At 43.8% G+C, this 22,361-nt stretch overlaps 2 protein-coding genes across 3 annotated transcripts; one reads left to right on the forward strand and one right to left on the reverse strand.

The window, feature by feature from the left end:
• The first annotated feature begins 442 nt into the window (after positions 1-442).
• Positions 443-6,529, forward strand: znf276 (zinc finger protein 276). The gene is made up of 12 exons (XM_076019275.1): positions 443-599; positions 1,070-1,336; positions 1,541-1,859; positions 2,200-2,246; positions 2,340-2,768; positions 3,095-3,170; positions 3,273-3,356; positions 3,730-3,849; positions 3,950-4,025; positions 4,159-4,276; positions 4,437-4,536; positions 4,808-6,529. The coding sequence occupies exons 2-12, from the start codon at positions 1,117-1,119 to the stop codon at positions 5,130-5,132; spliced, it is 1,914 nt and encodes a 637-aa protein (XP_075875390.1). The 5' UTR covers positions 443-599; positions 1,070-1,116; the 3' UTR covers positions 5,133-6,529.
• Positions 6,178-22,361, reverse strand: fanca (FA complementation group A). 2 transcript variants are annotated; one of them, XM_076019271.1, is made up of 42 exons: positions 21,257-22,361; positions 21,036-21,148; positions 20,778-20,871; positions 20,417-20,571; positions 19,809-19,904; positions 19,227-19,300; positions 18,936-19,003; positions 18,327-18,437; positions 18,048-18,111; positions 16,705-16,817; positions 16,429-16,505; positions 16,010-16,151; positions 15,592-15,725; positions 15,285-15,395; positions 14,916-15,011; positions 14,705-14,767; positions 14,165-14,247; positions 14,031-14,091; positions 13,881-13,930; positions 13,708-13,778; positions 13,458-13,556; positions 13,232-13,365; positions 12,442-12,512; positions 12,216-12,315; positions 11,919-12,109; positions 11,740-11,830; positions 10,919-11,119; positions 10,722-10,795; positions 10,509-10,637; positions 10,108-10,174; positions 9,797-9,969; positions 9,593-9,698; positions 9,443-9,502; positions 9,248-9,352; positions 8,684-8,799; positions 8,439-8,601; positions 8,190-8,252; positions 7,930-8,023; positions 7,707-7,782; positions 7,007-7,145; positions 6,813-6,911; positions 6,178-6,691 (listed from the first exon to the last, which is right to left on the reverse strand). In XM_076019271.1, the coding sequence occupies exons 1-42, from the start codon at positions 21,315-21,317 to the stop codon at positions 6,593-6,595; spliced, it is 4,287 nt and encodes a 1,428-aa protein (XP_075875386.1). In that variant the 5' UTR covers positions 21,318-22,361; the 3' UTR covers positions 6,178-6,592. The 2 variants fall into 2 exon arrangements, with proteins under 2 accessions (XP_075875386.1, XP_075875385.1); XM_076019270.1 differs by having other exon boundaries at positions 18,894-19,003; positions 21,257-22,360.

Here is a 22,361-nt window from a genome sequence, read left to right on the forward strand (position 1 = left end):
CATAGTCCTCTCTCACAGAAGCGCATTGCTGCCACACTAGGGGGAGAAAAAAAAGTGCTCAGTATCATGAACCTTTCAATTTATAATGTGAAACTATCACGTAATTTCGTGAAACGTAGGCGTATAACGTAAAACGATCACTTTATTTTGTGAAAGTTTCACATTATAAACAATGCGCTTCCGTAATATCTTTCTAATCCAAACAATGACATACCAAGACTTTTCGACAACAGACACGTTTTATACATTGGGACTGTATATGCTTAGGTGCTTGATAAAGTTGCGTTATTGTAATTAATTGCCCTTCAGCTGACATTTAATTCTGTATCAATTTTAGCGGAAAACAACATACCTTTGTATTAACTTCTGTTCATCACTTGGCTAATGATACATGATTTCGCATTCCTCGTTTCACCACCGAATAGCAGAAAACAGAAGATGTCGCTGTTTGTATTTTCAGCAGGATTTTGTTCTGGCACTACTAGCACTTCCGGGTTCTAATGTTTACAAGTGCAGCATCGTTGCAGGCACGGAGTTGTCTAACTGTCTCTTCTGTTTAATTGGAAATGGACATGTTCCTGGATTGAAACATTCAGACGGTAAGTTCACGTCAGACTACGGTCTGTCACCATCAGACAAACGTTTTAACTCCAAACTCACTGAACGCAGCCCATTTGTTAGGCTAACTGGCTAATGCTAATTTTTAAAACTTGGGAGTCCCTCGCTGTTTATTAGAGTCTAAATTTGCTGATAAAAACACAACATATTGTTGTTCAGTAGATTTAGTATTATCAGTTGTTTGGGGACTTGGTTTGACTGTTTTTACACAAAACAACTATAACTGTTGTTAATGTATCGATGCATCCAAGGCAATTATTATAATAATATTATTATAACTATTGATGCTTCTGAACATATTTCTAGTTACATTGTGCTCTTTATTAACATATACATACAATAAACACTATTATTACTAGGCAGAGGATATGAGTTTAAAAAATACGTAAAAATGAATGTCGTAATGGTTCAATTACTCATCCAATTGGTGCTTGACTTTACAACGTTACAGTGTACGAGTCAGGAGGACTGACCACTGCCCGTAAATATAAATAAATTATGAAGAAGAGAAGCAGAATTCAGAAGTCCAGCAGGAAACTGACGGCAGGGGAAACTGACGACAGGACATGTGAGGAGAAGGAGAAAAAGTTGCCCGGAAGTAGAGGGAGACCTCGTAAGACCACATCCGTGAACAGCTCCTGCAACGTCAATAGCCTTAAGGATGCAAAGGCGACGGATGGCATGCAAAAACCAACAGAGGTCAAGTTCAGATCTTCAGGTACCTGGCTTGAAACCAGCTCCACTCTGTTTTCTTTATTTTATAGAAAATGAAAATGATTTCTTGTTATGTTGAGGGTAAGACTTATTTGATTAATATCAAATTCCACCTATTATCATCAGAACTAAAAGTGGTTTGAATTGACCAAGTTCTGCAACTAACTGACTGTCTAAATTGAAATTCATCTTTTTACTATTCCAACAGGCAGACTCAGCACCGCCATCTGCCGCCTCTGCCACGGAAAATTCTCTCCACGCAGCTTGCGACACGCCTTTCAGTGGCCGCAGGATGCTGTCGTTGAGGAGGAGTTGGATGCTGCTGCCCAGTCACCTCCCCTTTTGTTCCACACATTCCATGTGGACTTCCAGCAACTGGTTGGGGTCCCATTGAATCGGGACCCGCAACTATCTGAGTTTGTCTGCAAGAAATGCCACACCAAATTCTACAAGTGCCACAGCATCCTGATGAGGTTTCTGCAGAGGGTCAACCTCCCACCAGTCGAGAAAGAGAACCATAGGAACCAGTGAGTCTTAAGCCGCGTTCAGACTGCCCAGCAAAATCCGATTCTTAGCCCATCCAGATTGAAACCGGATGTCTCTTTTGTCATCTGAGCAGTCACAATTCGCATGAAGTCCTGTTTTTGCAAAACGGCTTGAAATCACCTTCGGGAAGTAGTTTCAAATCGCATTTGGACACTTTCTAAAGACAGTATGGACAGTCAGCCCTCAAAATCTGATTTGAGAAGGAATCTGATTTGAATCAGATTTGCCTGCAGCCTTAGCATCAGCTTGAAAATGCATAAATTGTAGGGGTCTAAATTGTTTGACCTAATATTAAACTTTATCTTGTTTTATTTTTTTCAGGAAAGCTCCAAACTGTCCAGATTCCTCACTAAACCACTGCTCAACAGGTAAATCTTGCCTTTGTGGACACATTTTCTTCATAAAAATCTCTGGCAGACTGTCTGGATACATTATTCTCTTGTGTGATTTTACTGTTTCAGCACCGCCGTGTTTTACCTCAGACCCCAAGTGCCTGCACAGCCTGGTGTCCTGGGCTCACCGCCACGGCGAGGCCTGCCGCTCTTGCCCCAGCCTGGAAGAGGTGCTGGAGGGCCAGTGCTTGGGTTCTGTGAAGGCTGTGTGGAGTTGTATTGAAGGCCACAGATACACCATGGACACTCAGCAGTCCACCGCCACCAACCTGAGGTATACGCTGAGCATAAGCAGTGGCGGGTTGGGGAGAGTCAGCGGTGATGGAGTTGTGTCGGAGGAGGACGAACAGGAAGTGGTGGGGAATGAAGAAGATCGGGTCGGCAGGGACAGAAGGAAACCCAGGGGAAGTCTCAACACTCCATCTTCAAACAGTCCACCTGCAGTCACTCCACAGACTCAGAGCTCAGCGCCGGATCACTGGACCACTAACAACAAAGGTACGACTGAGCTCCTTTGAAAGGGACTGAAGTAGTCAAAGAAAATGAGGTGATACAGAGGAGGGAAATATACAAGTTGTCATCCATCATTTTAGAATTGAAACAGCCTCATATTATTGTATTTTGACAGTGCAATTCTAACTACTAGCGCTGTGACTAATTATGCACCTTGAAGCACTGATGGATGTATCAGCAAGATTAAAACACAAATAGATTGATGGCTTCCTATACAATCAGTGAACTAGACCCAAGTACTCTCCAGTGCCTGCTGTGTCATCCTTGACTCCGTGTTCCCAGAAATCACACGTTTGTTTCCCCTCAATCAGGTAGTGCTGCTCCTGTAGCGTCTTCTGCGGCGGTACAGCTGGAAGACCATGGCGTCGACAGCGAGATGTCTGACAGGTTGGACATTCCGTTCGCGTCGTCACTCAGCTCTGACTGAACTTCCACGATTTGACAAATTCAAGTTCCAATTCAATTGTCTTTGTGTGCCTGTGTGCACAGGGTCATCTCTGACGATGATTTTGACGAGACAAGGAAAGAAGGAGCGTCGGACGACGAGTTGTTTGAGCCGCACTCGAACACAAGGTGGTTAAAATTGTTCTTACCAATTAATAATCAATTAAAGGTCCAGTGTGTCAAATTTTTTAGGGAAGCCCACCAGACAGCTTGTTTCGTATTTAGGGCATTTTTCTTAAAGAAAGGGCTTCCTTTAAAAATGGCAAGACAGCAACTAACTAGGAGCAAGGCCCTTGCTATATGTATATTCATATGTGTGTGGATATATAGTATACACTTTTACTCATGGTTTTATGGGCCGGACCTTCGATTATAAAAAATAATCATGAATCAAGCCAAGTTTTACACACTGTAACCTTTAATGGGAGGACAAAGCAAAGAAATGACAACTGACAGGAACGCACACAGTGTGTTGGATTGAACCTTTCTGCCTCTCCCCCAGGCCTCGAAGGGCAACTGTTTCCAACAAGAGGCCGAGGATCCAACAGGTCCCGCAGGAGCCCAAAATCAGAAAGAAGCCTGGGCCAAAACCTGGCTGGAAAAACAAGTTCAAACCGAAACGGTGCATTGTCTCATTTGACATAATCTTGTTTTGTCGCACAACATCAGTTCAGCTCAGGTTTTTCAGCTCATTGTAACATAGTCACTGTTTTCAATATCAGGGAGGAGCTGCCAAACATCTACAAGTGTCCATATCAGGGCTGCACAGCCGTCTACAAATCGCCTGATGTCCGGAAGGTGAGATTTCACACACTCTTGTTATACACGCCCTGTTAGTTTGGGCTCGACTTGCTTCTTGCTGCTTTTTGCAGATAAATAGTGACACTTTTTTTTTTTTTTTTTTTTTTACCCCCAACGATGGGTTCTGCAGAAGCATATCAAGGAGCACCATGAGGAGGTGAGAGAGCGGCCGTGCCCCCACCCAGGCTGCAACAAGGTTTTCACCATCGACCGCTACCTGCAGCGACACATCAAGGCCATCCACACAGGTGGGGGCCAGTGGAAGAGGGGATGGGGGTGTCTTTCTGCACCGTTTCTTACACATCATAACAAAATCAGAGGCCTGTTCAGTGTCCTTTGCCTGAGTGATGTTGATTGAGGCTTTAGATTGGAGGTTTTAGCGTGAATTTGTCATCTGTGTGCTTTCAGAGGAGAGGAATTACATTTGTGACCAGTGTGGCCAAACCTTCAAACAGAGGAAACACTTGTTCGTTCACCAGCTGAGGCATTCAGGAGCGAAGCCGCTGCAGTGAGTAGCAGAACGCCGGACCTTTGAAAATGATGATGATCTAGAAGACGACTGGTTTGGAACCAACTGTTCTAGAGATATTTAGGATGGAAAAATTGACCTTCCAGCTAAGAACCCAACAAGACAAATTTTACCAAATCTGGAACAAATGGATTTTATTTATAACCCCCATGAGAGCAGATTTTTCCGATACTTACTGGTACAATTTTTCTTTTTTTCCCTTTTTAATTTACTGAAAAAAAATGCTCTCGCTTTTTTATTTCTCCTCTAGATGCGAGGTGTGCGGCTTCCAGTGTCGCCAGCGTGCCTCTCTGAAATACCACATGACAAAACACAAGGCTGAAGCTGACCTGGAGTTTGCGTGTCTCATTTGCAAGAAGCGCTTTGAGAAGGCACACAACCTGAATGTCCACATGTCCATGATCCACCCGCTGACTCAGGCCAAGTCGGGCGGCAGCAAGCAGCAGCAGCAGCCTCAGCAGCAGCAACAGCAACAGCAGCCTCAGCAGCCTCAGCAGCAGCAGCAGCAGCAGCAGCAGCAGCAACAGCCGCTGTATGACCTGCACACCGTCACCCAGCAAGACCAGGACAGGTGACACAGCAACAGGAAGTCCTGCTCTGCTGCACAGCCACGTGAACATTGAAACTCACTCCAGATCTGAGCAGCTTATTTTGAGTTTTTCTTCAAATTCAGGTCATGTGCACAAACCTTTTATTCTAAATCCAAGTGATTTAAAAAAAAAAATGTTTAGCTCATTCTTTTGTGTGAATGATTTTCATCGAGACCGTGGCCTTTTAACATGCAGTAAACAAAAGTCCTTTGATGAAATTGAAAAAGAACTTGTCTTTGGTGGTATACGGAGGTCAGAGATCAGTTGGGTTTTAAGCTGAAACTAAGGTTAAAACTTTCCTTCCAGGCCTATTTCATTTTCTCATGAAGTTGCCCTATAGTTACGGAAACACTTGCATTCGGAAACGTCAGTATAATAAAGTAGATGCATGATGCAGTTATAATCCCTTTTAATACCAAAAAGTGAGAAAGAACGCCAGCTTCTTACAAATGTCTGACAAGTTTGTATTGCAAATTGGTTCAATATTGGAGATGAAAAGATTCTTTGTTTCCGCTCGTACCAAGAGAGACTTCAGTGTGAAACCTGCTTCATAAAGCTCTCAGAACAGTCACTGACCATCTACTCCACATGTGTAACTTTAATATGACTCCTTGGATCGCGCACTTCCTGTACTTCTTGTGAACAGTAACATTTGTTTTTCACAACTTACTCACTGAGCAGTTTTATTCACGGTCGTCTAATTTTAAAGGTTTAATTCCTCAGTTTGAATTTTGTTGTCCAGTCATAACATCAATGGCGGGGGCATTAAAGCAGCACTATTTAGTTTTCTACCTTTGAAATTATATTTTTAGAATGATTATCATGATTGTATGTATTTAATAACATCCTGCCACTGACACACCATTCCAGTCTGGTCTGGTCTGGTCTGGTCTGGTCTGGGACCATGGAACTTGCAAAGAACACACCAGTCCAATCTGACCGGGCACATAAAGTCTTCTGCCTTCCAGTGTCAAGGGAAACTATATGGTGTTTCTGTAACAAACTCATTGAGATTGAGGCTAACACAACATTTAGTGTTGATAACCATAGAAGAACAGATTGTTTTTTTTTTTATTGTCAGTTGCACTGTGATACAGCCACATATAAACACCCCATTACAATGAAGCTTAAAGGCCTGTAACCACAACATTGCCATGTAAATACATGTTAAGCACCATCAGGTGCTGTGTACCCACCTCAGCTTGATTGAAAGCAGCTGCGCGACAGGACTTCCAATGTTTTAGTTCACGGTGAGATTATCCACATCAAGAGAGTTCATCTCTGTATTGCAAACAGTGAGAAGGGCTTCAGGTGTAGATGTATACAGCTGGTGCTTTATGTACAAAAGCCTTGTAAATAAAATGGAGACTGTTCTTTTCCAAGCTTGTGTGCGAACGCGTGACCAGATGATTAGGATTTGCTATGTAGACAGTGGTCACTGTTGGTTAGAGGAAGTCCATCTCTGGGCTTAGGCTGGGGGGGTCGAGGTGCACACTGAGAGCTGCTGCCACCTCTGGGTCCATGTCTGCACACTGGGACTCCAGCTGGAGCCACAAATTCAACAGGAAGGAGGCCAGACAGGAATGAAAGATAAGGGTATAAAGTTTCAGATAATGTTATGACACAGTGTGTGTGCCTGTGTGTGCGCGCACTTTCACGATCTACCTGTTTGAGTTGGCTGGAGGACAGAGCAGTTGGAGACGCCAGGGAAATTGCTCTGAGCAGGAACTTTTTTGCGAGGCTCAAAATCTCTGAAAGCTCTGCCTGGCGGTCCGATAAAAAAAAAGAAAAAGAAGATAAGCGGACGGAATAATGGGATAATTATTGGTCAGCGTCTGGTCATGTGAGGCTTGGGTCACCTGACTGTCGGGAAGATTGCTGGTTTGCCCCTCCACAAAGAGCTGCAGCAGCCTGACGTAGCAGAGGATGGCAGTCCAGAGGAACCCTGGAGAAGTCACCGCTCGCTGCTGCAGCTCAGAACTCTGATGGATCAGCAGACTGACACACACACACACACACACACACACACACACACACACACACACACACACACACACACACACACACACACACACACGATGTTGACAAATTGACAGATCACACACTTTTCCTCAGACTGTATGACCTGATGTTGACATGTGACTGGGTCACATGTCAACAATCGAGGCCATTGAACTCTTCAACTTAGTATTTTACTATTATAAAATGTTGCTGACGTGAACTTTGGTGGTTATAACACTGAACTTGGTGTCAGCTAGAACATGAATGACAAAAGGATCATTTGGCTTAACAACCAGATTAAACAGAGTAAAGGTAATTTGAGTCCTCAATTTGTGTTTTAGATGTAACAGACATTTAAAAAAAAAAAAAAAGCAATTTGGAAAATGCAAGTTATATTTTGAAACAATTAAGAATCTGTTCTTTTTTCTTTCCTTTTTTCCAGCTATAATTGGTCCATAAAGGTTCGGGTCGCTTGCTCATATTAACACTATAAATGGAAGCAGCTTCGACCGTTACTAAGATAATTGAAATATATATAATATGAAAAAAAACAACAACCTGAAAAACACCCAGGGCATCAAGCGAGTCGAGTCATCGGACGTCACCAGGGCCATCACCAGGTAAACACTTTGTTCTAAGAAACAAGAAAAAATAAGTCTTTCCACACAACTATGTGTTAAATCAAAGACGTCATTGATTGATTGACACTTGCACTCACACTAAATCATATTTCAAGCCTGAACGGCAAACAGAGACTGAATTTGTCAGATATGCGACGTACGGTTTGGCGTAAAGACGGACAGCCAGTCTGCGGCTTCCACCAACACTGACAGAAGGTCCGAGCAAAGCACCAAAGTTCTCTGTTGGCTCCTTTCCTGCAGCGACAAGAACACGGGTTGGCTCGTCTCAGACACTCTTGATCCCGACTGTGCACATTGTCGTTGCAAATGAACAGTTTGCCTTCGGGTTTTGTATCGTGCATCCTAATTTACCAAACTGTGGCTAACTTGTGGATCACTCTGGGTTAGTGTGGCTTTTCACCTGGGGATACAGGAGGGCTGACAGATGGTCTCTGACACACAAGGAAAGCAGGAAGACGAGCATCTGGTAGCAAGCAGGAGATGGTAGAAGGTGAAGAGAAACAAAAAAAAATCATCTGGATGGAAGCTTTGTTGTTTCAGTGCAAGTCAGGCTTGGTTGATATCATTGAATAAGCAACTTTGCTTGACTAGCCAGGGTTTGACTAATGCAGTTGACCTGCAGGACACTGAGATACGTCTTTCGTCTCACCTGTCTGTGCTGTTTATTTGTCTCAGGACGCAGCTGATCGAGGGCGGCGCCGAGGCCGTGTGTGTCTGAGGCGCAGGCGCAGGCGCAGTGAAGGCAGGCGGCCAGCAGCACAGCCGGAGCTGAAGGCGGCGGCGGCGGTGGCAGTGACGAACCCTTTACCAAACTGGACATCAGGAAAACATTTAAAATTCAATCTTAATATGAGGAGAATTCAGTTGAATCGTCAGCAAAATCCAGATTTTTACCTGCAGGCCCAAGTCCGACAAGTGGCGAGGAGCTGCAGCTGCTCGGGGAGAGGTTCTCCGTCACGCAGGCGACACCACAAGGATGACAGAACCTGAGACAAGTGCGGCCAGGAGTGCTACACACACACACACACACACACGCGCACACACACACACACGCACACACACACACACGCACACACGCACACACACACACACGCACACACGCACACACGCACACACACGCACACACGCACACACACACACACACACACACACACACACACACACACACACACACACACACACACACACACACAGATAAAATCAGAACATATGATATGCAATACAAACGTTTAAAACAATTATCTATCAGGAGAAACTTAGGCACAAGTCCTCACTGTGCTTGAATACATTGCTAAGTGTCTGTACTTTATAAAATTGACCAACATTTCATTTTTTTACCCATCAATCTATTTTTCAGAATGAACATGCTTGCAATTGCTGTTTACTTTTGGCAGTATATTGTTGGAAAAAAAACAACAAGGCAAAGTTCTGTTATTTGCAGTATGAAACTACTGTTACCACTGCGGAAACGAGCAGCAGGGGGCAGCACAGGCTGATCTGGGACATGGTTTTGTTCACTTCCTCTGTCGGGTGTCCACATTGCACACCGGCGCACAGCACGCCCTGGGAGGGAAGCGGCAATAGATTCACTGCTCGGATTTTCCATCCAGCACCTTCGGAAAAAAGCCTTGAAATACAGGAAGTGCTTCTGACCTTCAGGAAGTGTCCCGTTAGATGGCGAGGCAGCAAGCCAGCAGGAGAGCAGGTGTTCCTCTGCGACGCGAGAAAGGGGACAGTTTTACAAAAAAAAAAAAAAAAAAAAAACTGTCATGTTGAGAATGAAATCATGGTTGGGCAGCTCACCTGATGCTGGTTGATATGTTCCATCAGCTTGCTACACTCCAAACTCGTCCTTCCTCCCTCCCTCTTTACTCTAATGAGCAAAGCCGCAGGAAGGGCGAGTAGAATCCTAACAAAGGATTAGAGGGTTGGTGAATAATGATAATAATAATAATAAAAAAAAAAAGTGCAATAAAATATGCACGTGGCGCTGGATTAGGGGTGCACCTGTTCCAAGAGTTCAGCGTGCGCTGCAGGCTGCACCCGACAGCAACGCTCTGCGAGGCGGCAGTGGACACGGAGCATCTCTGGGACACCAGCTCAAAGAGGAAGTCATGGACATCGGCTCGGTGTCTCTGGCTGGCAGGGAGGTCGCTCACTTGCATCTCATAGATAAGTTCCTACGCAAACACAAAACGCAAGTTATGCAAAAGCATCCGTTTTTTTCAAAACTGCAGTTGAATTATATCTTTGAATTGCTTTCATTTCTATCAGATAAACCTGTGTGTGTGTGAGTGAGAGTGAGAAACAGTTCACACCTGCACTCTGGACAGGATGTCTGGCATGCATGTCCCTCTTTCGGCCATTTCCAGGCTGTGGTCGCCACTGAGAGACACAAACAGCAAAAGGCTTTAAATTCAAATAAAAGGCATCGTATCACCCTCAAACGGCCAGCTACTGTTACCCTGTAGAGTACTGGAATGTGTGCGTAACACACGCACGACACAGCTTGTGAGTCGTTCATGCGCCAATGTTGACTGTGTGGTTACAAATTGAGTCTAATTTGCATCCAAGTGTTGCCGTGGTGTCTGCAGTGGAATAGCAAGGGCTTAGAGGAGGAACAAAATGGTCTCTGTGATCGGCTATATTGGCTACAAACCTGTCAAATGTCGATTGTCAACAGAAAATGGTGATAAAATCGCCTCTTTTGAATACAAACCGCAGTTCTTGGTCCATAATGGCACTGAGCAGGTGGCGGCAGAGGCTCCTGGTGTCTCCTCCACAGCCTCCCTGCTCCTGCGGTCGGGTCAGGTAAAAATCCAAGCAGGCCCACTGCTGGTACTCCTGACTGCACACATAAATAACGCACACATAACAACAATGAGCTTATTTTACTTTCCAAAATATAGTGTGAGCATTTTTCCAGTCCCACCGTTCTGGGTCTGTCAGGGCATCTTCACTTCTCTGGACCCTGAGTTCACTTGACAGCCATTCTTGCAATGACAGCTGGATGAATAAAATCGAATAGAACAGCTCAGACGGTCCGTAAATTTGAGACATTATTGAACTTTATTAAGAAGAAAAACCAGTGATAGATGTTGCTTCTCTTTGGTGCACACTAACTGCTACCTGGTACTCAGGCGTGTCTCCTCGCTGGCAGAACGCAGGATGCCTCCACAGTTGCAGCGCAGTTTTCCTCCAGGTGCTGCTGCTGTCGGTGGCACCGGTCCACAGGTCAGACGGGTTCTCCTCCTTTTCCTCCTGTGCGCCGGCTGAGCATCCAGCAGCTCCTCTGGTGGCGGGCAGCAGCCTCGGGATGATGTAAAGAAGCTGTGCAAAGACAGTCGGATGAGGATTGAAAAAAAATGAAAAATGTGTAAACTTGTTCTAAAAATAGCTCCTTTTTGATACCTTAGTGATGTGAACTTGTGCCTAACTTGAAAAAATAAGTATTAAATTAATGTAGAAGGGTTCAATTGGGTCAACTGGACTTGAAGACGTTTCAACTCTTCAGTATTAAATTATCAATTATGAAATTATTTATTATTACTGTTATTATCTTATACTCGCAGGACATGTCTGAGCCTTGACATACACAAATCTGCTAAACAGGCTCTACAATTTTTGTAAAAAAAATTTAAAGTCTTCAATTGCTTATATTTCTATTTTCTTTTGTTATTCAAGTGTTCACGTTTACTTTCTATATTACCTGTTCAGTGTTTATAATGTGTGTTGCTATCCACTTTGCTGCTGCAATGCTGGAAATTTCCCCACTGCAGGACTAATAAAGGATCATCTTATCTTAAAATCTACCTTCCTTTGTGATGAAAACAGTATGGATTAAAAAAAAAAAAAAAAAAAAATCTCAAAAGAAAACACATCTGATTTTTATTAATTGGAGAAAAATTTGTAGCTTTTCATCACCTGCTGTAAGTCATAATTTGCGTTACCTTCTTGTAAAAGCTGCTGGGGATGAAATCCTGCTGCTGCGGCGCCGAGTCCCGTCTGCACATCCCGTAACACACAGCGGCCACACACAACCTGGACACCAACGAGGAAACTCAGTCGACTGAGCAGATTCCAAAAACAAAGTGTCGTCCTTCGCAGATCTAGAAGTTAGTGACCTCACCTGACACAGAAGATCATGCTGCTGCGAGTGGTGCAGACCAGCGCCGAGCTCAAGGCTTCTCCCACCGTTACCGGCTCAGGCAGAAGAGGCGGGACCAGCTGAACCAGAGCACCATGGGACACGGAGGAGGCGTGGAGGTGCACTGCAAACGCCGCCAGGCCGAGCAAGTGTGCGCCGCTCAGCGACGACTCCTTGCGGCAGAGGCGGGTTTTAAAAACGGACAAGCAGCTGCGTTACATGCAACAAAGTCATTTTTTAATTAGATTTGAATGATTGAGTTTACATGAGATCACACACCTGGTAACGAAACAGATCCCAGAGCCGGTGCAGAACGCTGCAGAGGAGTTGAGTGTTGCCCAGCAGCACAGTGGCGAACATGGAGGCCCACATGTTTTGTCTGGGGACACAGAGTCACAATCACTCAGTGTGTTCACTTTGGCACAGAGAACAGAACCACTCCTGAGCAATTTGGAAAAAAATCAATGCTATGGAACGCTCGATAACTTTAGTCGGCTCTGCTTACTTGTTTGGTGGGTTCGCTCGGGAAGTTGCTAGCAGGCACTGGCAGAAGCTCCTTAGCAGCATGTTGACAGCCTGAGGATGAGAGACGTAGAGTATATGAGAATAACAGACAGAACCACCGACGTGCATTCAGTCAATGCTTGTGAAACATACGGGGTGTTCCAAAACAATTTGGCATCATTTCGCAGGCAAATAATTTTGGCAACTCTTGTTGAAATAACCTCACATTATACAATAACCTCAACGTATTAAAACAGATCAAGATTTTATATTTTATGGTCCTGTTATCAGGTTGAGCCACGCCCGTTCACTCCCAAAGAGAAGTCATTTTGCGTCTTGGAATATGCTGGTCAGGTAGAAAGGAAAGGCTAAAGGATCCGGTAGACCATCATCAACATCAGAAGAGAAGGTCCAGCAAGTTCAAGAAGCGCATAAGAACAGCTTTGCAAGAGTTTTTCATGAACTTGCTCGACCTTCTCTTCTGATGCTGGTCTACCAGATCCTTTAGACCTGCGTAAGCAGCCTTCCTCCTTAAATTTTTGGTCCCAATTCCAGATTTGTTTGCCAGTTGGTGAAGTTTTTCCAAATTTTGCATTGAAAGCACGCTGCAGTCTTGGATCGCTGTGCGTCCTGAAAACCGAACCAAAATAAAACATCAAACATAAAATCTTGATCTGTTTCTATACATTCTGTGAAAAATTGAGGTTATTTCAACAACAATTGCCCAAAGTATTGGCCTGTGAAATGATGTCAAATTCTTTGGGACCCCCTGTGTAATTCTGAGCGAATACTTTGAGGTGAAGCTCAGAGATTGATGGATCGTTCGTGTGGAGTTTGACGACCGGCTGTCCGATCAGCTCATCAGGGCCGCCGGGAAAAATTACTCTCAGCGTGTGAGAGATCCTGGACAGCTGCGCCGACATCTCTGCAGACGACAGTTGGCAACGTGAGGCGGAATCGATTCACGCGGCCGTTACTCGTCGCATCATCAGGATGTTTTCCTCCCGGCACCCCCACCTCCTTCCTTCCCGTCAGCGAGCCGCTGGGTGAAGTCCTGCAGCTGAGCCTTCAGCATGTCCATAGGATCGTCGCTGGAGCTCGAATTCTGTTTAGCGCCTGGAAGCACGGCAGAGAAGACACGCTGCACACCTTTGTACCATAAAACATCTGTCTGAGGTTGCAATGGACTGTTTTAAATGGGACTGTTTGCATGAAGAAAGAGATTTTTTTTTGCGTGAACCAAATGAGCGCAATAAAGAATACGCACCATGCTTCCGCCTCTCTTTCTGGCAAGACTCAACATAGGATGAAAACTGCGCTGAAGGGATTTTATCCGCTCTGAAAACAAAAACAAAAAAAGGTATTTGGAAACAATAATGATGATCATCATTTTGGGGAAGGAAGGCCAAAACATTTCATCTGCACCTCGACAGCACTTACTTTTTCAGAGCATCTATAAAAGTCATCCGAGCGTCAGCTTTCAAAGGAAGCTAAAATGAAAGCAGCACGGATTAATGCGTGAGACTTCATTCTTCTTGGCATCAGAAGATGATCAAACAAAATTACTGATAGACGGGCGAATGTTCTCACCACTCTTGTGGCCAGTAGAGCCGGGAGGAATCGTGTCAAGAAGTAGGGCTTCCTGAAAATACTGTGAGCGCAGACAGGATCAGCGGTTTTCTTGACGTGAACCACAAACTGAACTACTGCTGAGATGTGAGTACCTTGCTTCCATCACTGTGGCTGGGATCCTTCCTGTGCTCTCAAACAGCGACACTGCCTTCGCCACATCCTGGACTGCCTGGCACTGCAGCACACACACACACACACACACACACACACACACACACACACACACACACACACACACACACACACACACACACACACACACACACACACACACACACACGAACCTCACTCGTTAAACAGGAAAAAATACTGTTTGACGTAAAGGAAATGCTATATATTAACTTGAATTATTAAGAGTGGTATTTATGTAGTTCAGTAAAATGCATGTCCATGCAACTATGTCGTTTCTGAAAGACTAAAATAAATTTTGTATTTGTATTTTGTATTGGATACATTAATAGAGCAGCTTTTAAATACAACAACACGAAAACTTATGAGAATGCCAGACATTGAACATATAGAAAATCAAATTCACGTCTTCATATGAACTGAGTTGGAGGAAATACATTGTGTTATTTCTCTTTTGGCAGGAGAAAGTGTTTGCTGCTGCTGACAGCAGATGTCACTGTTACCTCTACAGATGCTCCTCTTGCACTTAAAACGTCCTCATACAGACCCATCTCCTCCACTGACTCCTGCATGTGAAAACACACAAACGCAGAAACACGGGTAGTCAAGTGCATGAATTTAACATTAAAAATTTTTACACTAAAAATCTGAAAATTCTAAAAAAAATAAATAAATCAAACCACTTATTGTAAAAGTTTAGGCCTCTCCACTCACCTTGAGGTCAGCCAGTCTGGTCTTGGCCAGGGAGACGTACTCCATCAGCAGGTTGCGGTGTTTCACAGGTACATACGGTGGGTGAAGAATATGAATCTGTCCGGGGAAAATGACAGAGATGTGTTACAAATCACAGGAAGACTTCTAGTCTGTGTTCCCAGTATTCTCTCCTGCAGCTTCACACTGTATGTCTAACTCCCATCGAGGACAAGATGCCGGTTTGGAATCAGCAGTGTGGCATTAATACGTTTTACTGAAGTAGAATATTGAGACATTTTAAAATGCTTCATTAGCAGGTGATTAAAATATTCCAAAATATGTATTCTGGTGTATTATCAGTGTTAATGTAAATGTACAGGAAATATCCACCTTGAGGTACTGTGGCGGTTCAAAGGGCACCAGGTCGGAGAGGAACTTCAGCAGAAACACCAGGGATTTCTTACTGTTGGCATGGTGGCTGCTGCCTCCGCTGAAAGACATCTGAAGCAGCCGAAAAACAAAAACGGGCTTCGTCAACTGAAGACAACCAAGCTGTAAGATTTCATACACTTTACAACTAAAAGCTGACGTGGTTTTGACCACAGCCAGAACGTAATACACGGCCTCTTAACAGCAGCACCGCACATCCGACAGATCAATAAGGCATTTTGTGGTTTTGAGAAATCCAATATGTGACCTTGAACCAGTCACTGTAGGAGGGGAAGATGGCGGGTCCCTCTAGTCCACCCTGTCGAGCCAGTAGGAAGGCGGTGATCATGTTCTCCAGGTCGTAGCCTTCAAACGCAGAGGTCAGCAGGCGGGACAGCAGCTCTGACGACAACAGATGGTCTTGATATGAAGGAGAAGCTTTTCGTTGTATTTACGATTTGCTTACAGATGCAGAAAACTACAGCAGGAATATTTCTATTGTTAAAACTGGATTAAAAGATTAATTTTAATCTCGCATTTTTATTTTTGTGGAATACATTTGAGTGCTGTGGAAGGAATTTGGGTCACGACTTCATGATAAGGAAACAAATGCGGGTCCTGTGGCTCCACCAGTTGAGAAGCACTGATCCAAATGATAACCCTGAACCAGACGTCTCTCGACGTACCTTTCAGGCTGCGCTGAGCCTGCGGGTTGTAAACCAGCAAAGTGGAGAGAAAGCTCAGGACGTGTTTCCAGTTCACCTCGTGGGTCTCCAAGACCTGCTGCAGGTGAGCCAGCAGCAGCTCCACGCTGAAGATCACAGACAACTAGCACAGAAACACAACAAGGACACAGGCGGGTCAGTGCTGTTCAGGAAAAACTGCAAAAAACTCTGATTGGTTTTAATCGATTCAATTTCAGAAGTAAAGGAAGAGCAGCACGCAGTCCAGCTGGGAAGCCCTGAGGCAGTGATATTTCAAGCAGGCACGCACGCACGCGCCCACAAAAATATGCTCTTACAAGTTGGAACCTGTTTGACCTGTTCAATTTCACTGCGTGTGAAGGTACCAAAAGCAGACTGAAGGGACGACAGGAGTCATTCACCTTTCTGAAGATGCACGTCAGCAGTGGGCTGCTTTTGGCAAAGGTCCACTTGTCCTGCTGAGCGATGGCATCCGACACTGAGGACAAGTCATGCCGATATTTGTTAGGGAGCACAGACGCTCACTATTCAGAGCCCCTTTTCATCTGATGACTTGTGATTTTAAAATGAAGTCAAAAAAAAAAAAAAAAAAACACTGTTTGACGTCCTCCAAATTGCAAAAAGTGACGCAAATGCAGGATCCAGATGTTAAAACGGCGGACAACTTGACTCTGCACCTGTTAGCCGGGGCTTGTAGGTCAGGGTGTGCGTGAGGGAGTGTGTGAAGAAGCGACGGAGAGCCTCTGCAGACACTGAAGCTCCACAAAGCGAAGCATCAAACACGTGGCTCCTGCAAAAAAATACAGGGAATAACAAAAAGGCCTGAAACATGTGATAGTATTTGCAAGATCAAACGTGAGGCAACTGCCACTAAAGTCTCCGATGACCTTTAAGTATGAGGAAACGGCACTCAACAGCCGCGATTTTGAGGCTGCGGAGACGCGCGCACGCAGTTTGGTTTTGTGTGCCACATCTTTCCGAGACTCCCGCCATGATGCAGCTGTGAGTCACCGTGCGAGGCAGAGACAGTCGGTTGCACTTAATCTCACCGAGATTTAAATAGACTGATCGCAGGTGCCAGGTGCTCTGCTCCGGCATTTCACGAGCGGTAAAGCGGCAGGTATGTTCACACTCCGGTGCCAGGAGTTTAGCGAGAGCAGAGGGGCTCGCCGAGACAGCCGCCGCCGCTGATGAATCCAAACGTTTTCACATGGAAAGAATTCTGGCCGACACCACACGTGGTTTTGCCAAAAAGACATATTTTATATCATCGTCTAATTCACGCGTGACACGGCAGATGTAGATCAGCACACATATTGTGCAAATACTTAAAAAAAAATGCAACTTAACATTTTGTCAATTTATGGCATTAATACCCTTCAATCCTGCATATTTATTTACAAATGCATTTACTCTCCACATTTGCTTGCTAATCGTACTCCCTTTTGCCGTATGACACAAAGTCAACTTTCTTTTATTTACAGGGGTTCATTACTTTGGAATTCACATTTTCATATAGCAAAAACATCTACATTTAGGTTAGTTTTAAGTCTAGACTGAAGTCCAATACATCAAGACTCTATAGCTTCTACTTTTAATTTTATACTGTTTTTTTGTCTTATAATATGGTATTTGTATTATTGTTGTTGTCTTTGTTGTTGTTAGAACTTGTTATTTTATTTTTATTTTTGGGGAGGTTTCCTTGAATAAGCCCATTTTGGGTTGTTTTATTTTTACGTCTCCAGCACTTTCTGTATAGTTGGATTTTTTTTGTTTTTTTGTTTATCTATGTATCGTCTCTGTTTTACGGTGCAAATAAAATGAATAAATAACAGCTGCGCCTTTATGCACTTCTTCTCAGGAAGCTGGATGAAGGTATAGGAAATATTCCATGAGGTCTGCAAGTGCCATTCAATATTAAAAAACACTTATTGTCCTTAGATTGCTGTTTTCTCTGTCGACATACGACTCCTTTTTGAAAGTAAAAGATATATATTTAAATATATATAACAGACAGTACCATTTCTCAGCTCCTGCACCAACTGTCTGCAGAGTCTGATTCTCCTCCACAGTGTCTAGAAGGCCTGAAGATAGCAAGCAGACAAACACTGAAATATTAAAAAAAAAAAAAAAAAAAAAAGGGAGCGAGAGAGAGGAAGAGAAAAGGAGAGCAAACGATACTCTGACGTTTTAGCAGTTAAGGGAGCAGCTTTCATGCTGGAGGTGTGAACCAAAATGGGTCCTCAATATTTCATCAACGTGGTGGAGCAGATCGGCGTGACAGTGACTTGGGACTCACAGAAGAGCACATCGTCCAGCACTGAGCAGCAGAGTCGGGGCGTCCTCCCGGGCGCTGCGGTCGACCCGGAGCTCGGCTCGAAGGCCGTCGCCACCAAAACACCAACCACGGCTTTAACACAGGACAGCCAAACTCTCAGTCATGCCATGTGTCATATGATGAGCATGACCTAAAGTGTGACTGTAAGGATATCTTCATGGATACATAAGATTTCCTACTCTGTCTCATTCTAGAAATGCGTGATCATTTTAATGGGTGTGAAAAAAAATAACTTTTAAATGAATTAGATGAGAAGATGAGAACTTAAAATTATTACCTAGCAAGAAATTTCTAACTGATTTAACAAAATCATTTTTTTTTAATGGAATAGTGTTAATGTTCCAGTCTGAGAGCTTATTGAGGGTTAATTTGTCATATCTCCGAAGACAAAGGAAGTACTCTTGTGCCCCAATCTCACTGAAAATGCAGTTAAACTAAACTGGTTATATCTTTTGGTTTAAGTCATCATTAATGTCACATTAGACTCTATTGTTTTTCAACTGAATCCAAAGTGCACATGCATCTTACTTGACAGCACGCTCTGCTGAACTTGCACTGTCTCTTCTTCACCTTCCAGGGGCGTCCAACCGCTCAGAGTCCTCAGCTGAGTCACCAACCACAGCTGAACCTCTTTCTCACTGAGCAAAGTAAACGGGGCAGAAGCACAGCACTGAGTCATAGGTTAAATATAATGCGGCGCAAAGATGTAGGTGTTAGTGTCAGCCGCGCATTTTAATAGCTATGTATTATTTTGTTTGCACAAGTCAAGACAGTGGAGCCACGGCATTAAATCAGTTTAAAGGTCAAGAAGGAGGAAAAAGGTGACGTAAGGTTAAATAATAGGATAAATGCATATTTCACCTCTCTAAGATGTACTTCAGAGGGAGGATGTTGTAGCAGTGAAGATGGTAAACCACCTCCAGGTCAGGCAGACTCTGCAAAGCATCACATTTTAAAACTACACCTGCTTCACTGTGTGAAGCAGCCACAACAATCAACAATGTTTCCTTTCTTTCCTTCTTTGGCACATTTGCTTACAGAGAATTTCATCCTCTGTACACCAAACTGGTGAATGAGAAGCTGAAGGAGGAAGAGGCAAATGAAGCAGAGTTCATTTGCGTGCATGTTGTGCACGTTGAATATGTTTTTAATTTATGCTGGTTTTGTACATCCGTAACATTGTTTTAATTGTGTTTATCAAATGTCTTTGAGTGTCATGTGTTTCTTCAATGTACAATTTTCTCCCATTATATACAGATAAAGAAACTTTGAACTTTTAATTTTGACTCATCAGTCATTAGCTGTAAATTACAAATTGCAGATATATCAACGTAATACAAGCGTGAATAAGGAACGTGAGTATTATAAACCTTGGAAAAAACGGCTTTGCTCCGACCGACTGTACCCTGTTTTCTTACACTGGCACACTTTAAAAACACACACCTTGTCCCGTCTGTACTCCTGCCAAAGCAGTTTAGGGCAGAAGGCTCCGTGTGATAGCAGGTCTTTGGCGGATTGGAGCAGGACGCAGAGCTGCGCCTGGACAGGAAACAGAAAGGGAAGTTGGCATTTCATCTCGAACAATCTCTCTGTGATAAGGCAAAATGCCTTTTTCAAAATTCAATACTGATTTCTTCCTGCATCATCCGTCTGCAGCCATCTGACTACGAGCAACATTTTGTTCCAGTAAATAGGGACTCCTTCATTTCCTGCACAAATTGAATTATAGATGAACAGTGTAGGCCTTGCTGGAACAGCTCAACCGAGAACAAACCATCACAAAGTGCTATTATGTGTATTAAGAGGAGAATGAAAGACCAGAACCTGTGTATGGCAATAGACCAATGCATCATAATTATTACAGAGTAATGGAGGTTGCACTTTAAAAAAAAAAAAAAAGATACTTATAAAAGCATTTATCTGAGATGTTGCGGCACATTGCGGCTTGAGAGTGAACAAACCCCCCTAGGCCATTGACACTGACATTGCATTTATGTCTACAGACTGGTAGGAAGGTTTGGATCAAAGTAAGATAAGAATCAGAGACTAACTCGCTGCGAGGATGTAAGCAGCCCTGTTCTGATGCTCTCGACCTCCCTCGCCGTCTCGGCTCCAGTGATCTCTGCCAGCGTCTCCAGCACCATCTTCACTCCCTGAGCTGCCACAGGGACGCCCAACTTAGACGCCTGGCGCCTCAGCTCGCATACTGTCAACGGGTCGTCATGTCATAGAGATTAATCAAGGGAGAGAAACAACAGTAGACATGCTTCATAAAGCACATTTACAAAGCGAAAACCATCTTCGGCTCAGGTTACACGGCGGCATCTGTTTTGACCGAACACCAGACCAGAATGTGGCACAACAAATAGTTTTTTGTTTTGTTTTTTACAAAAATTTGCAACAAAGACTCACTCAGCAGTGAACCTGTAAAAGCACATGAGATGTCCTCAGACTCTGGTGGCTTCTGCTCTCTTTTCTGAGGAAAGATATTCTTCAATGATCGATTCTACAAAAAATCAGGAGGGAAGAAAAACAAACAAAATAAACAGCAATTCAAATATATGAAAGAGTTGATCAGAAATGTCTCCTTCATTGCTGACAGTGAGCTGTTCTGTTTTGTTTTTTCTTTTAGGTTGTTATTTTTGTGGCTGTGGGTGTCTTCTTGCTCACCCCGACCTCCCGGAAGAGGCTGCGCAGGTTCTGCTGCTGCTCCAACAGCTGGATGGTCGCCTCGTGGAGACGCCCGCAGTCCTCCTGCTTCGGCTTCTTTGCCACACGGCCAGCTGGTTTAACGGCGACAGGAGAAACGGTACACATTTTCAGAGTACATCACGCATCGTCTGGTCTAATAATGAGTGAATATGGTCGCCTCCGTCCAGCTGTCAACTCACCGAGGAGGGTCGACAGAGTCCTCTTCTGAGACACCGACTCACACGACGCACTCAGAGACATTTTAGCAAGATATATTAAATATTTTTGACGTCTGTATAGACCGCGGTAGGTATTAGTGGGACCGCTTAATTGAGAAAAATACGAGCAAACGAGTACTTCATGTCTTTTCTCCCTGCGGCAAAATTGTTTTGGGAAGAGCTCTACTCCATGTTGGCCCTCGCGCTCTAGTTTTCTATTGGCCTATCATTCCGCCAATCACAGCCGAGTATGCTTCCTTCCAGTCACGTGGTTACCACTGAGCGCCAATAGAAGATTGGCTTCCGTGATACCAGTGGGGTTTTGACACTTGTGTGCAAATTTAAGATATATATTTTTTGCCATTCCGCAGCTTATTAACGCCATTATTGTGCGTTGTTGTTTATATAATACTCTATCTTGTATAGTGTTCTTTTATATTTTACAATATACGTTGTACCTTTTCTATGTTATGTATTGTGTTGTGTATGATGATCTCCCTGATCTCTACTTTCACCATTACAATGTTTTTTTTATTACAATAAAAACGGTTTAGTAATTTAGCTATTCAGTTGCAATGCATTTTTCTGCATCCTCTCTAGTGTTGTGTTTCCAGTGTTGTCAAAGGAAAAGGGAGTGTATAAAAATATAAACGATAGGTGTGGCTATAATCTAAGCTTTCAAAATCTGAAAAGCCCTCGTTCCATTGTAAGAAGCGGGTCACTGTGGTTTCTCAGAACAGAAAGACAATCACAAGTGAGTCAAGTTTTCCAGTGGAAAATCACTACGGAATTGTTTACAGTTGATTAAACAAGGGTTTGAAAGGAAACACTGCGCAACAGAAATGGCCACCACTGTACAGCAGCAAGCTCAAACTCGCCTTTTGTGAGGTGAAATGAAGACCATCTGTGTACGGCCTGCTCTTCTTTCCTCAGCCATGTCTTTTCTGGACTTCCCGGCTGCAGCAGGAAACTCATCTCACGGGAGCCAGTGAAAGGAACTCATGAAAACTTAATGCAATGTGTCCTCATGAATTTTTAAGAGCCCACTCCTCCTATTGTGTCCCTAATGCGTGTGATAGAAATATAA

The sequence above is a fragment of the Nelusetta ayraudi genome, unplaced genomic scaffold, assembly GCF_046127955.1.
Source record: "Nelusetta ayraudi isolate G7.1 ecotype Tasmania unplaced genomic scaffold, CSIRO-AGI_Nayr_v1 ptg000009l, whole genome shotgun sequence".
Classification (NCBI taxonomy): Eukaryota; Metazoa; Chordata; class Actinopteri; order Tetraodontiformes; family Monacanthidae; genus Nelusetta; species Nelusetta ayraudi.